Source organism: Grus americana, chromosome 2 (genome assembly GCF_028858705.1).
Source record: "Grus americana isolate bGruAme1 chromosome 2, bGruAme1.mat, whole genome shotgun sequence".
In the NCBI taxonomy this organism is placed as follows: domain Eukaryota; kingdom Metazoa; phylum Chordata; class Aves; order Gruiformes; family Gruidae; genus Grus; species Grus americana.
The window spans coordinates 130,906,962-130,922,489 of record NC_072853.1 but is presented as its reverse complement, the minus strand read 5'-3'; the positions used below and the strand labels follow the sequence as shown (position 1 = coordinate 130,922,489).

General features: G+C 42.7%; 1 protein-coding gene across 1 annotated transcript in view; it reads left to right on the top strand.

The window, feature by feature from the left end:
- Window positions 1-15,528, top strand: part of WIPF3 (WAS/WASL interacting protein family member 3) — a 36,632-nt gene that overhangs the window by 16,316 nt on the left and 4,788 nt on the right. Inside the window, exons 3-5 of the mRNA XM_054816984.1 lie at window positions 11,158-11,290; window positions 11,940-12,068; window positions 13,608-14,369. Coding sequence (XP_054672959.1) covers window positions 11,158-11,290; window positions 11,940-12,068; window positions 13,608-14,369 — 1,024 coding nt within the window. The remainder of the gene's footprint in view (window positions 1-11,157; window positions 11,291-11,939; window positions 12,069-13,607; window positions 14,370-15,528) is intronic.

Below are 15,528 nucleotides of genomic sequence, written 5' to 3'. Positions count from 1 at the left end.
GTAGTCACCACATTATCTTTTTTTTCTGCACATTTTCTTAGTGAATAGTATGAGCAATGATCCCAAAGGATTTTGCAGTCCGTACTGCACTGAAATCCTAAGCACTGTTGGTACTTGACTTTTTTGTACTGTTAACTCCCTCTGTAGGCAGAAGAAAAGTTAAGTTCTTTCCTACTGTTTTCAAAGATTTTGGACTTGCAGATACTCTGTAAGTACTCATACTGAATTCTGCTCACAAACGTTGTTGCAAGGCAATACTAAAGTGATGTGGAGATGGTATTTAAGACATGCTAGGAGCCACCTGTGCCCAACAGCTGGAAAGCTACTGGCTGTTAGAGCGTACTTGAAAGAAAACCAAGTGGATTTTTCGGGAGGGAATGGTAGGGTATCTGCAATAGCAGATGTAGGTGGCTGAGTCAAAATGTAAATATAGCTAATTGGATTAATTGAGCATGTCTTCAAATGCCTGCCTTCTGGGGTCATAGATAAAGATGAGAGGGATGAGTAGGCAGAATAAAACTGTGCCCCAGCGCATTTTCTGGCACTGGCTTACAGAATTCAGGCCTTTTCTCTTTCCCTTTTCCCCTCCACTCTAATAAAGAAAACTTAAAAAAGAGGCGTTAGGGCATCTGTCCTAAAGCTCTTCCAATTTTATAGGCATATGTGCATCACATAGCGTGGGTTTTTCAGGTTTTTGTTTTGTTTTGTTTTTTTAAGTTTTCTGATCCTGAAAAACTTCTTTTTGTTCCCCCTCTATTTCTTTTATCCCTTTTGCCTTTTAGTTTGGCATACGAGGCATTCCGGTTAGTTTTGGTTGTCGTGTTTCTAGAAGCAGATACCACCACTGAGACTGATTAAAAATTTTTCTCTGCTTAATCTCCCAAGAGAGGATCAAGAGAGAATTTTCCTTTGATAAACCATGTTCACTTTTTACGTGCGGTGGAGGCTGCTCACTGCTGTGCTGCCTTTGTACATTTGAGTTCCTAATGTTATAATCAGTCATCACCTATTAAAATGTTAATGTTGAAGGAAGTGTGCATGTGTAGCAGCCCTGCTGGGTTGTGCCTTATTCAGAGAAGGTGTTTGTTTAATGATTCATATGTTTGTGGAGTTTAAGAAAATACTTCGATTCTCTTTAGAATTGTTATTATTAAAGTCTTAGCGTAGAAATTAACCCCCAAAATCACAATGGATCAGATGATTAAAGTCAAGTAGCACCGGGAGTTTATTTGCTTTAATGGTGTACTGAAAACTAGGAGAGCAGAAGAAAGGAATATGCTTACTTTGGTGAGAGAAATGTGAAATTTGAAATATTGCTGAATGCTAGACTGGCATGTAGATTAATCTTAATGATTACCTCACTTTTATTTAGTTATAAAAATAGAAAAGAAATAGAATTTCTGCTGTAGATAAACATGTGTCAGTGTTTACCAAGTTTTTTATTCTGACCTTATTTTCGACTCTTGTAATTAAAAACTCAGAAAAGCAATTCCTCATGGTATAACACTGTGATAAATGCATAATTTGCACAGAGGTAGGATTTCCAAGGCTAAGAAAAACATCAGCTGACAGTTTTCCTTGGGGAAATGTGGGTTTTTTCCTCCTTCATGCAGTTGTCAGAGTGCAAACTTCGTTGAGCTGTTTCCTTCAACCTTCCCAAGAAATGCAGAGAGCTACAGTGCTTATCTGAAGTTGCGTGGGAGTTGGTTTTGCTCCTGTGACATTTAGCACTACTGTTCTTTGGAAAGAGAAAAAACAACGTATGTAAAACAGCTTGGCTGAAGGTAATGATGATTTATGGTATTTTGATTTGGTCTTACCAAATGTAATAGGAGAAGGAGAATGTGCGCACGTAAGTGTGTGTATGCATAAATGTATGTGCATCCTTGCTGATTATTTATTGTAAAAATTAACGTAATTTCTCAAGTTTTCATTCAGACCCCTAGACCTGCAAGTGTAACACTGAAAGAACAGAATCGTGCATAGTGCCAACTACAAAATATGTAGGAATGTGTTTATTAAAATGTTATGTGAGCTGTGAGTAAGACGATATGTAGTACTTTGTCATGAAGTCCCTAGGTCAGGAGATATAAATCATAATATTTATTACTGCTGGGTAAAACATACCAGAGAGTGGAGGCTTGGTAATCTTGTTGATGATAGGCCATCATACAGACTGTGCTAAGGGCTGGGCAAAGTGCAGCTGAAATTTTTGAGACTGCTTTGTTCCAGCAAAAATAAAGGAAACTTGTTTATAGTGTTTCAATAATGTATGACGTCTCACACCAGTCTGCTTTCATAAAGAAGTGAGGGACAATTATGAAGAAAAAATGCTGTGTCTTTGTGTAGGTTACGTGACTTAGTTTTCAGATAGTGGAAAATGTGGAACTACATAGCTACGGCATCTCGAAGCGTTGCTGCTGTAGCCTTCTGCTCTTGTGGTCAGCAAACACAGAGAGGGTAAGTGGGAGCCGTGAAAGGTGGGGAAGATGTAAAGAAAACATAAATACTAGGTTGGCAGGGTGGCATTGCTCCATGTGTTTCATCCTGACAGGTACAGGGGGATGTACTGCACATTCATATGTGCTAATTTTCTTGAATGCTTTACTTGAGATCTCATAGGTCACCACTTTCAATGTATTTTGGTGGTGAGTTCGGTTTTGCAGATTTCTTCATAATGTCGTGTACATTTTGTCTGAATGGAAATTGCAGCATGTCGCAGAGGTACCAGCTGTAAATGATGAAGCCCAGGTACTAGAAGCAGTCTACCTGCAGAGAAGCTAATAGGTTAATTTACCATTCTAATCACAAGGTAACACTGCCCTGAAAAATCAGCACCCCATCTGTAGCGTATGCAGTGGCTACATATTAAATTCCATCTGTCAATTAATATTACACTTGTGGCCTTTTAATTAAAAGAGAACCCAGAGTTATAGCAATACATGAGTTGGACTTCTTTGCAAGGTGACATTGCCATGTTACTTTGTCACTATTCTCCTATCTTGGGCTGACCGTAATTTTGCATGGATGCTTAAAGACATTTCAGAACGATCAGTAGTTTCTACGCCGGTAACTGGGTAGGACGAATGGCCTAGCGTTCTTAGAACAAGATTAAATTGTGATACGTGTAGGTTGTCACATGTTGAATATATTGTTATCACTATTGCTCTTGTCATTCTGGGGATCCTGCTATGGTAGACAGAATAAACACAGGTAGTGGCTCCAGCTCCCATGGCAGTATTTGCAGCCTTGTGCTGTTTGACATTTTCATTGCAATGCCAGGGCCTCACGTTTTCTTGTTTATGTAAGAGTTTTTACTTCTGTTTTAACTGATGCAGAGAAAGTCTTGGGAATCTGAATCCCACAAATTTAGAAATCAGAAGGTGAAGTTCAAAATTATTTTTTTAAGTGAGTCTCAGGGTATTTTTGGTATCTGACTTGTGATCTTTCCGAACTGCTGGGAAACACTTTTTGAGTAGTTTTGATTTTATACTGCCTCCATTTTGGTGTCTTCTGTTACTGCATATTTTCTTTTTAGTGAAAGAACAGCAAGAATTTATGTATAAAATGTGGGTGTCGGTAAGTTAAATACCCATAGAAAAGCTAAATGGCTCAGCAGGTATAAATCATCATATTGATTCTGTTGCATTTTTGCATTAAGTTACAGAAATTTAGCAACCCACGCTGGAAAACTTAAAGTACACCCTTGTCAATAAGCCCACCGCTCCATTTGTAGCAGGAGCAATTGAACCTTTAAGTATACAAGATTTTACATTGTCTGGTGGAGTGTTGCTAACATAAAATAAAGAGGGTTTTATTGGGTGCCATGGCGTTGATTACTGGTGGTGTTTGAAATTAGCACTGGAATTGTAGATGTAGAAGAGAGTAACCCCTGCTATGCTATTTTTTTGTCTTTTGTTCCCTGCCATTGTGTCTGCTGGTGCACTGCAAGCAGGTAGATGCTAGTGCAGAGCAGGCACCGTCTCTGCTAACACTGAAACGCTTTATTATTTGGGACTAATGCCAGGATTAGGCGGTGGCTAAAACGCCGGGAAGAGATCTGCAACAACTTTTACATGGTACTTCCCTTGCTAGAAGTTGAGGAGTGAGGCTGGTGTAGACCCAGCCTATCTAAGTACACACATTGCTCGATGACCTTTTCAACCCGGCAGGTTCAGATTGCAGAACTTTGTGTGATGGAGACTGAGATCACGGTTAATCATTATTGAGCTGAGCATAGACGGAATCATGAAACGCTGGTCCTGTCATTCTCTTGAAACAATGACTTCATTAGCTGCCAGGAAGCTATTTGGCAGGTCCCCTCATGTGAGTTCCCTCCAAAAAAAATGTTGGCTGGAGGGTGACCCCTCGCATGGGAAGCGTTTGAAGCTCAGCTTGCTAGAAGGCTGAGAGACTGCTGTGTTTACCCAGGTAGACCAAGTGCCAAGAATTAATTAGTTTCATCCTATGCTACACAGCAGAAACACAAGAAGCGGCTCTGATCTTGCGATTGACTGTGCAGGTGGAGTCTTGCACCGCAGCGAGGCTTCCCATAATTAAAAAGCTTTAAATCAGAGGTCGGGGCTCTATTGTGAATAGATGAACCAAAACTCGCACGAACCAGATCTCGCAAGCTTCTTTATAAGCGAACATTTAAAATACTTAAAAGGAGTCATGTGCTTTGTTGTTGAGACTTGTTAGATTTTTCCTTAAGCTGGAAGGGGGGATTGTTTTGATTATTTTATTTTGCATTTGACAGTGCATGAGTGGAACCACACCTGATGCATATTCAAAGTAAATGCAGGAAGGATGACAGTGTTTTTTCTCTATTGTATTTCTGTTTGTGACTTGCTGGAAACTGGGTTTATTTTATTATTTTAATAAGCTCCTGGGCTTTCTTGCAATTGCATTTCTCGGCACGTTCCCGAGGGAGACTTTAGCTGCCCGTTTGAGAACTCTTTGTAAAAGCAGTGCTCTTGCCTGCTGGGCAAACTGCTTCTGCTGCAAATACAAAATCGTGAATTCTTGGCATAATTCTAATCTAGTAAAGGTGGATTGATCTTGGGATAACAGGTTCCTTTGGCATTTCAGATTTCATGTTGGGCTACAAATGCATAGACGACTTTTATAATCCTGTGCTATGTCAAGGAAGACATACTGGCTAGCTTACACTGAGATTTCTGGTCATCTTCTGTATTCTACCTTGTTCCAAAACAACCTCATTCTTTTAATAAAAAATTACAACATTGTAATCTTGTTTGAATGTTCTGGCATATTTTTTTTTCCTGTCAGTTCTGTGTTTGCAAAGGAGGCAGTCTTTTAAGAGCGGAATTAACTGAAATACATTAGTCCTGATGCTTACAGGGATCTCCTTATGGAACACTTGTGGTCAGCAGCTTGTGGTTAAGTGGAAGGAAGTTATGGAGTAAGTTGCTCCCAAGCAGGTCTCCCCTGTTCTTAGTCTGCTGTTTTTCATCAGCAGTGTTCCCAGAAGGGTGTTTTAGCAGGACGTTGCCCCTTACAGCCCCTTCCTTTGTCTGTGCCCTTTGAGACTGTTGTGAGCACCAACCCTGTGCCTGGCTTTCCCTCAGAGGAGCAGGAGCTTTATGGCTGGATGGGGACCCAGTCATCACTTCTCCCTCCATGCTCTCCTACTTGGAGAGCCTTGCTATGCCATATGGGCGGTGAGAACACTCGTCATCCTTCCTCAGATGATTAACCAACCCCAAACAAGCTGTGTTTTCCTCTTGATATTCTTAGCCATCTCTGACACGACACACATACAGCTAGCTTCACCTTTATTGTCCTCTTTCCTGAGCAATCCGTATTTGTCTACACCAGAATTCCAGTTATTGTTAATATAGGAATAATATTTGGGAGGGGGTTGTTATATTTCCAGTTGTTCAGGCTCTTCCTTGATGCTTTGCAGGTCCTTGAATCGATGCCCGTGGTTTCTTCAGCCAGATGTGGCACTGTCAGGTCACTGACTGCATTGCCTACGCGGCTGTTGCTGGTTTCGCCCTGTCTGTTGTTCTGCATGCTGGTTTTAATTGTCCACTGCCATGTTTGTAGACTTTCTTTTGCATTTCTTAGTTTAAGTTTGGTCTCTGAATCGTGTCAGATTGGATGCCAGAGAAGGCCAGGACTGGCCCCGGAACTCTTGTTTTCACAAATGTGTGTCTGTGATCAAGCATCCCTTATCTTAGTGCTTTCTGTTCATCTTTCTTTATCCTGCTGCAACTTCTTTCCCCTTCCTTAAAAGCCATACCTGAGGTGGTGTATGCTGCACTGGTGAAGATCCCTTGCCTCAGCCCGAGTCTGCAGGTTTGGCTGAGCACGGCAGAGAAAAATAATAAGAAAGCAAAGGTTTGTTAAGGGGTGTCCTCAAACTCTTCTTTTACTAAAATACACACTGCGTATGCCTTCTGCCAGTATCTGTGCTTGATCTGATCTCTGCATTGAATCCTTTTTTTTTGTCTAGGGGAAAATATTGGGCACAGGAGAGAGGAAGGGTGATTGATGCCGGGTTACAGAAATAAATTAAGTTGTCAGCAAAAGAGAGAGTTGTCTTTCTGCCCGTAAAAAACATACTGCATGTCTGATTGATTGATTTTTAATTTTATCGGTACATGTCTCACCAAATAGATAGTTAGGGATAAGCTAAATGTATTTTGACTTCTTTTTTGGTTTAGTGGGTTTTTTTATCTAGTTCAGATAAATTTTCTACACAGCTGTATTTCCAATATTTCCTATAAAAAGTGAGCAGGAAAGGGAATCTACTGTGATGATAGAATTCATTACATGTTAGGAGTATAAATACTCAGTCCTATAAGTTCTCTGAAATAAAAGATAATGTAGTACCTTTGGATTTTATCTTACTTACAGCTCCTACTTATTTTATCTTACTTACGGCTCCTACCTATTGTAGAGCTGGAGTACTGGATCCTCTTTTCCCACCAGCTAATGGGTTTATTCTGAAACAAAGGTCCGTGACTGACTGGCTACTGGACTGTCCAGAAGGCTGGAGGTACATTTTTGCTGCAACTGTCATGTTTATGAAGAGCTACACTATCCTGAATTACTTTACAAATTCAGTAAAGAGCATATTTAAATATCAGAGTAAATATTTCCCATTTATGGGACAGTTTATGCATCCACTGTGACCTGAACTACCTGCCCGGAGTCCAGAGGATTTCCCCTTTTCTGTGTGCAGAGGTGCTCTTTAAACTCTGAAAGATAATAATTAGTGCTTCCTTATATTTAGTACTACTGTCAGCTTTTTCAAATGCCTGGTGCCTTCTGCATTTGCATTGTTTCAGTATCTGAGCACGTATACCTCTTAAATATTTTAAGTATCATAGGAGCCCGGAGGGTAGGTCGATGCTCCCATCTGTCTTGCAAGATGTAAAGTGATTTTCCCAAGATGATGCAAGTATCGCAGCAGTAATGTGCCCAGAAATGGAGCTCATTGCCGTAGATTAGAGTCCATTTTCTTTTAAAATGTCTCTCTGACCTTAATTCGTCTGATACGACCCAGTTTAAGGTGGTAAGATTGTGATTTTTTTTAGGGCCGAACCTTGTATGGTCCATATATACAGTGTGAACAAAGTTGTTCTGCTAAACAAAATGATTCACAGAACTAACTTTTGTTCTGAAAGGATAAAATGTATCAGAGGAGCATGCAATCCCTCCTGGCCACGGCATTGTGCTAGGAGGTCAGGCACGCTTGCTTGTGCAGGCGCAGTGCTGGGGCCTGCTGCCAGGTTTGGGGTTGTGGCACTCTGGATGCAGGCTTTCATTTCAGAGGTACGGCCAGAACTTTTCATCCAGTCATTTTCGGTTTTACGGTTGATATTTGTATGTTGTGCATCTTCTTTTTCCTTTTTTTTTCTTTTTCTTTTTTTTTTCCCCAGCAGTGGGGGAGCACATTTTGGTTTGTTGTTTTTTTCAAATGGCCTCAAGCTGCAGTGATTTCGATCTGTCTGTATAACCGTGCTGTCCTCATTCACTTCTCTGCCAGTCTAAGCTATCGCCTGCACATTTTGAAATGTTTATTTCCATTATTGATGGTTTACAGTCTGGACCATCACTCTAAATACTGTGATTCAATGGTATTTTCCTGTTTACAGGTACTTTGGAGACCTGTCAGGTAGCCCAAACATTGATCCTATACCTTACTGAATGGCATAGCTGAGCGTGTGATGTAGGACACTGAAGACAAAAGTAGTGGAGTTTGGCGAGAAGAAAAGGGAGTAGTTTTCTCATGTTCAGGCTATTTATGTGTATGGTTTGTTCTGTTCTGTTTCCAAGTACGTATTGGATGTGCCATTCTTTATGTTAGAAATAGTAGCAGAATAACTGGATGGTTACTAAGGCGATGAGAACCTACCGTTCCCTTACCAATTCATGTAAATGAAGTATGGAATTTAATTTCATTCTGTGTTACCTGAGGGTGCTCTGGCATCTGATAAAACAAATGATCTTCACATTCTTCTCCAGCTTCCCTTCTGATTTTCATTGAAAGATTGAGGTGTTTCTCTTTTTGTAAATAAACAAGGCTGCCCTGCAGATGGCGGGGTAGAAAGTAGCCTCAGAATTACACCTTTTGTCTTGCAGTTGTTTTTCCTCTGTGACTCAAAATGTATTTGTCTTCCTGCTGAAACGCTTCTCTTGCATGTGATCAGGATTGAAGATTTGACAGCCATAACAGCTCCTCTTTTTATTTTTCTCGTGATAGACAACTTACTTTTACACATTTAGTTTCTGTTCTTGCGCTATGGATTGCAGGCATAGCATGAGTGTGAATCCCAGATTAATTTCTTAATCAAAGGAAGGAAGGAAGGTTCCTTTCTGATTGTGTATCAAACAGCAGTATGATAAAAACATGAATTTACAAACGCAGGATGCCAGTAGATGAGTGGGTGAGATACTTACCTGGTGAAATGATTCTTGACAAGAATTGTCACCGGCCTTGGGAGCGCAGGCAGCAAACAGGAAATCCGAACGAGCTCTGACCGCTGTGCAACCAGGCAACGCTACACCCCAGACCATCTTGACTTTGTAATGGAAAAAGAGAATCCGTATCAAGCTACTCAGCAGCTAATCAATCACCCGAGTCCACCAGGCTGGGCAGGGAAGATTGTATCTCTTGCGTACACGAGGAGGGAGAAGAAACAGCTGGGGCATGGGATGGAGTTGTGCTTGAAGTAAGGGGATCTGTTGTAAGAGAAAGGCAGCTTGTTACCCTGCGTTATGGGCCTGCAGAATACTGTTCCTGCTTTTTTATGCTACAAATGGTGACCAAATGAATATCTTAGCCATGTTAAAGTGATATCAAGTCATGCGTCACTCGCAAATGTAAGTTGCCACAAGTAGGGTATTTTAGCCTAACAGCTATTTGGATATCAAGAGTTTGTATTCCAGTAGCCTACCTGCTCAGACAAGTAGATCAGGGAGATGAAGCGGACAGCTGGCATAATGTACGGACACTTGAACCCGGAAACGAAAACACAGCTGCTGGATCTAATTTTAAACATAGGTCTTGATCAGATCCCTCTAGATCCTGGTTGTCCTGCTACAGCACAGTCATTAGTGGGAGTAGAGAGGCGTGAAATTCAAGATACTGGTAAAAAGCTTTTGTGAGAAGGGGAATCACCCTTGTTCCAGTTATGGTATTTCCATTTTTCACAGTGAGTATTGTCAGCTTATAGAAAATGGGAGTGGAAGTAGTTTCTGGCTGGTACAGGGTCTAACGCTGCTTACACATAGGGCTTTTCTGGGGTGGCTTACCCGGCAGTGGGACTCGCCGTCTTGAAAGCACAAGGGCAGACAGTGCTGTTTCAAATTAGGAAACCATGTAACAAAGTGTTCTTTTTTAAAAAAATATTTTTAAAAAAATAATATATGGTTACAGTATCAGTCACAAGATTATAATTCCGAGTTTTTACATCAGGTGTCAGGAATGCAGCGGACATTAGCAGCGATCTGGAGGGCCATCTAGTGGGGCTTGGCAAATCTAGCTTGCTTTTTATTTTTTTTAGCAAGTTCAAAAATAACCACAAGTAATATCGTACCGGTATAATTCTTCATTTAGGATTCACAAGGCAGATATTTTCTTAATTCAACAGCTGGTTAAGTATTTTAAAGCATCTGGTTTGCTTTCAGAATGCTATTACCAAGTTATATTTTTTTTTTGTTTTGAAGTGTGACAGTATTGTTCTGCTTTACTATGACAATGATGCTAAAATTAAGGGCTATAGAAACATCTTTGGTAGTCGTTCTCTTTAGGCAGTTAGCTAACCTATGAGAATTTGCAGTAGATGTGGAAACATGCAGCACATTGTTCCTCTGACATGAAGATTCCCCTCTGTTAGACCATTCTGTTAACCACATGATAGATTTAGAAATAACAGCTTTGGTGATTTATGTCTGCTTCAGGAAAGTGAATTGTTCAAACTTTTTAAAGATTTGATTTTTATTTTTTTTTATAACAAGAAACTTGATGGTATAAGAGTAAAGAATAAAAAAAAATTTTTGTTTTATTGCAAAACTTTAAACTACAACCTGACTTTACATTTATGGACTTTGGTTAAGCTAGAAAAGTTACTAAAATACAATTGTATTGTTCTGAAGACAGTCTACTTAAACTGGTGTAAATCTCCGATACAGAGAGACAGTCTAAATTAATTCATGATGACATTCAAATATAAGGGCAGTACGCAATTAGCCATCTTTTTTCCTAAGGCAAAGTGGGTAAAAAAGAAATATGTTTTTTCTAAGGCGGCATGTAAAGTCTTCGTTGTAAAGCATTGGAAATAGCATGAAATGAGCTAACGAGAGGGGCAGTCTGACCTGGACTTGTGGGGCAGAGACCACAAATGGCCAAGCAAGAGGTCATGTTTCATTTAAGTGTGTCCCCTAATTTTCTTTCAACAGTATTAGCACAGCTACTATTAGATTTGTGTTATATTTAAACTTCCAGGTTTCCTGCCTCCTGTACACCTGAATGCTGTTCTTGTTGATTCGACTCAAAGGCTTTGAAATGACAGCTGCCAAGGATGGTTTCTTTCAACTCTTCTATCCCGTGCTTGCTTATGTGTCCTCTCCAAGCCTGTATTTTTGTCTGTACCTCCCATCTAATGTTCTTATTGTCAACAGGCAAGTTCAGAGGTACCAAAATTGCGAAAGGAAGACCAAAAAGCACGAAATGCACTCTTAGCCGATATCCAGCAGGGAACTCGCCTAAGAAAAGTGACTCAAATCAATGACCGCAGCGCACCACAGATTGAAAGTAAGTACGTGCTCCTGAGTTAAGGCCCCTGGGTGAGCTTTGCTGAAGCCTCAGTTGCAGAGGTCGGCTGGACAGTTTTCAAACTGAAGGGCAGGTTTGAACTTCAGCAAAGGTCTGTGTCTTCATATGGCTTTGGGATGTGGGGAGAGGAGTCTCTCTAAACTTGCATCCTGCTCTGAGATCAACAACTATTAACACTTCATGAGTCTATAACTGGATATCACCTTAACAGGCATTCCTTGTCCCCAAAAAAATCATGAATGATGAAATCCTTGAGAGTTTCTCAATAAAATAATTGTTTAAGCGGGAATTGTTTGCTCTGGTAAAAGAGTTGTTCTTTACTAGATAAAAAGAAGAAAAAAATACCAAAAAATTCTGGAAGCATAAATTGAATGTAGTCTAACACTTCTTGCTGGTGTCATCATTGGCGTGACATTAAAAAAGCACCAGAGGGTGCTGTGCTCCAAGAGACGCGGCAGAGAGTAATGGTATTGACAGTAACTTCCCTGCTGAGCCTGCCTAAAGAGGGAAAAGTCTGGTCTTGGCTGTGTTTGTTGGTTCTAAGTCTTAGCAGTTTGAGGGCAAGGATGAAATGACTTTCTAATATACCTTGGGGGTTTTGTGATTTTTTTATTTTTTTTTTTAACAGAACCTAAAGGAGCTAACAGAGATGGGGTTAATCCAGCTACCAATAAAAGTGGCTCTCAGCCGCCTCTGGGAGGGTTATTTGCAGGTGGCTTTCCTGTTCTCAGACCAGCAGGCCAGAGGGATGTGCCAGGTAAGGGCTTCATTTGTGTGAAAGAATAACTGGAGGGAACAGAATTTGGGATCAAAGTACTTTTGAGGTTAGCTTTAGTGACTGATTTTTATTGGGGTTTTTTTTTTTCTGAACCCTTAGTTTATCATGTGACCATGGAGAGCTCAATTAATAATGTGCTTGAAATCATCTTTCTAGATCTCAGGTGCCTTATTCCTTAAAATGTAAATAATCTGTCTCTACACTGGGTGGGAAAAATTGAATAGATTGTACAGAGTTTTAATGGAGACTTTTTACATTAGTGTAATGAAAATTTGTAATTGTGCCTCAACTAGAAGACTGAAACCTGAACTTATCAACTTCAGCACAAGTGGCAAAGAAGTCGTATTTCCTTCCCTCCGTTAGTGTGCATTTCTACAGTGTTACAGGCTTGTGTGTTGTTTCAAAGATTCATATTTAAGATTTTTGCCCTCTGGGTTTTATAAAGTACAGCTTTGATCCAGCAAGGTAATTTATTGACCTGAGAAAAGAAGGTTATTGTTGCTTCACAAAGACAAGAGGAAGGCGTGTGTGGGAACCCCACATGTTTTCACCTCAAGAAGTGCCAGCATCAATGAGGGTGACTTTTAGTGTCACGGCAATGACCTCTGGTGCTGTTGGGCCCCTGGTGCCCGCTCAGGCAGCACAGGGCAAAGTAGACATTTGCAGGGAGAGGCAGAACTGGGCTCTATCTGCACATTGTTGGGTTTTTTCCCGGAAGACAAGCCCAAGATGTGCAGCACTACTTGTGACTGGGCTTCCCCACATAGCTTCAGCTGCAGTAGCTACTTTGTTGTTCTTAAAACTATGACTGTGTCTATCAGACTAGGTTAAGATAGAATGAGATGCCTTTTTTGACATCTTGCTTTGTGAAATCCTTGACATTTGCTCAGGAAAATACATTTTGTACGGTCAAGAGTCTGGGTGTTTGCTTTTGAAAAGGAAACATTTGCATGCGTGCCTTCTGGAAAGCCTTTGAGGCACTACATTTACAAGCTTGGCTTTTACCCATGGGATTGAGATTTATGTAATGTTTGTGTGATTTTTTTTTTTTTAATCTTAAGTGAGTACTTAACTTCAAGGATGCAAGTTGATGTGTGTCAATCTACTTGTGTTCTTTGAGGCCTTTTCACTAGGACTCTCGATTCCTCCAAGCAGATGGCTCGTCCACGTACAGACAGGCTGTCCTAGGCAGATGAGGCTGATATGAAGGACCTCTGCAGAAAACCACCTTCTCCTTAAACTGTTTCATTATGCAGAAACTGAGGAGCAGGGAGGGGAGCAAGGGCTCTCAGCAGGTCGCCATGTAACTAACCACAGTCCCTGGCACCCACCGGAATTCATCACCTCCCACGCCCCGTTACGCCAGGGACAACCTGTTGGATATGAGATGTTGTGGGAGAATTGCTCACTCGGAGTAACCACGGGGGAGGGGAAGATGAAGAGCTTGCTTTTTGCACTATATTATCTGATGAGCGGGAACAAAATGCTGATGTATAACGTGTCGTACATGTTTTTCAGCTGGGAGGCCTGCGCAGCTTCCTGGGGCCCGAGCAGCGGCTCCCAGGACCTCTGTCCCACCGAGCAGCAGCGCCGCAAAGGCGAACAGTAACCCCTTGCACGCGGCCGAGGCCCCAAGGGCACCAGTCCCACCAGAGCCCCCCAGCACCTCCAGAGCCGGAGCCGGCCCCTGGCGGCCCAGCCTGCCCGCCCCCCCTCCACCACCTCCTGCTTCCAGCAAACCTTCCCTCACTTTCCCTCCTCCTCCCCCTCTCCCCCCTCCAGCCGAGCGCCCTGCCAAGGGGGTGTCCCCCAACGCTGCTCCTCTGCCCCCGCTCCCTCCTCCTCAGGCTGACAAACCCACAAAGTTAACAGCAGGAGCTGCACACCCACCCGCACCGCCGCCCCCTCCTCCGCCTCCCCTGCCCCCCGTGCCCCCCTGCGGGTTTCCCAGCAGGACACCCGATTTCTCTGCTGCCGCTTCCTCTCCACCCGAAGGAAGGGATTGTCCACCTGCCACACCGCCCCCGCCACCTCCTCCTCCTCCGCCCCACGGGCACCCCCTGACCTCAAACAGGCTCTCCTTTCCACCCACCCCAGCCTTTAACAGTGCCATCAGCGGCGGTGACGTGCCCCCTCCGCTGCCCCCCAAGTCTCCCCACTTGCTGTCCCAGTTCCATAAGCCAAGCAGTATTCAGTCGCTGCCGCTTCCTCCCACCCCTGGCCTTCCTCAGCCCACAGCAGTGGCGGAGACCAGGAAGAAGAGACCAGGCCGAGGCGCAGGTGAGAGCGGCATTCGAAGAAGGGAGGCGTTCTTCTCCCTTGGGCTAGGTGGAAAATGGCACTGATGGCTGGAGAGCTTGGAGGGGTGGGGATGAAGGGCACACATAGCAGGAGGGCAAAGCCCATCGCCTGGGAGGAATACCTGTAGGTTGCACAGTGTGTAACGAGCATGCGAGATGTCAGGTTGTTAGAGCTGGGCACGCACACTGTATAGTTTCATTCTTGGAAGCAAAATGCTGATCAGTGAAACAAGATTTTAGGAAGGCTGAGTTGCTTCTTGCTTTTGTGTTGGCACTGCTGTGTCCCCAGCAGCACAATGACCGAGCTCAGGAGAGGTTCCCTAACAGAGCGTGCACCACCGATGTCGGCCAGATCTGCCACTGCACGAGTGCCAGGCTGCCCACAACATGCCTGTACTGCTATACCCGTGCAGTCTGAAGCAATTCTGCCAATGGCTGGGAAATGTTACAGGAGAGAATAAAACAGAGGTGGTGTAGCTGCAGCCATGGATGAGCAAGGGCAAATATAGGTGCAGCCAGTGCCTCCCTGATCAAGGTGGTAGGGCCAGAGGTTTCTCTGACCACTTGGGAAGTGGGGATATTAGCCATTGTTTCCTTGAGCAGATGGTAGAAGGAACTTTTATCAGACGTCCCTGATACAATGAAGATTAAAAAAAAATGAGCCTAGATCTGTGTGGGTTTGAGAAATGGAGACAGCTCCTTAATAAGGAACATCTGAAGAGAATGTTCTGTACCCTGATTTTAGCAGCCACATGCTGAGGGAAAGATTACTGGTTCCCTTTGACAGCCATGGGAAAGGCCGTGTAGGTACAGCAGATCAGGTGCTTCCTGGCAGTGAGTAATGCTGCTCAGGAACTGCCTGATGAACTGTTAATTTAGCGAGATGCCTGTTTCTCATGGTGGTTCAACTTTTGAGGTTTCCATAAAATTAGTTTACCTTTCTCTTGGTTATGTAGGGGGAGAAGCAGTTTTGAGAGGCTGCTAACTTGGAGGCCTTGGGCTCCCTCACCCTTACACAGTTCCTGTGGTAGGTCTGCTCAGACGATGTAAAGTTTGATGGCTCTCACAGCTCCTCAGTGAAACGCACAAGAATAATAGTAATTCCACTACATAGCTGCCAAAGCGTCAGGAAATTATTT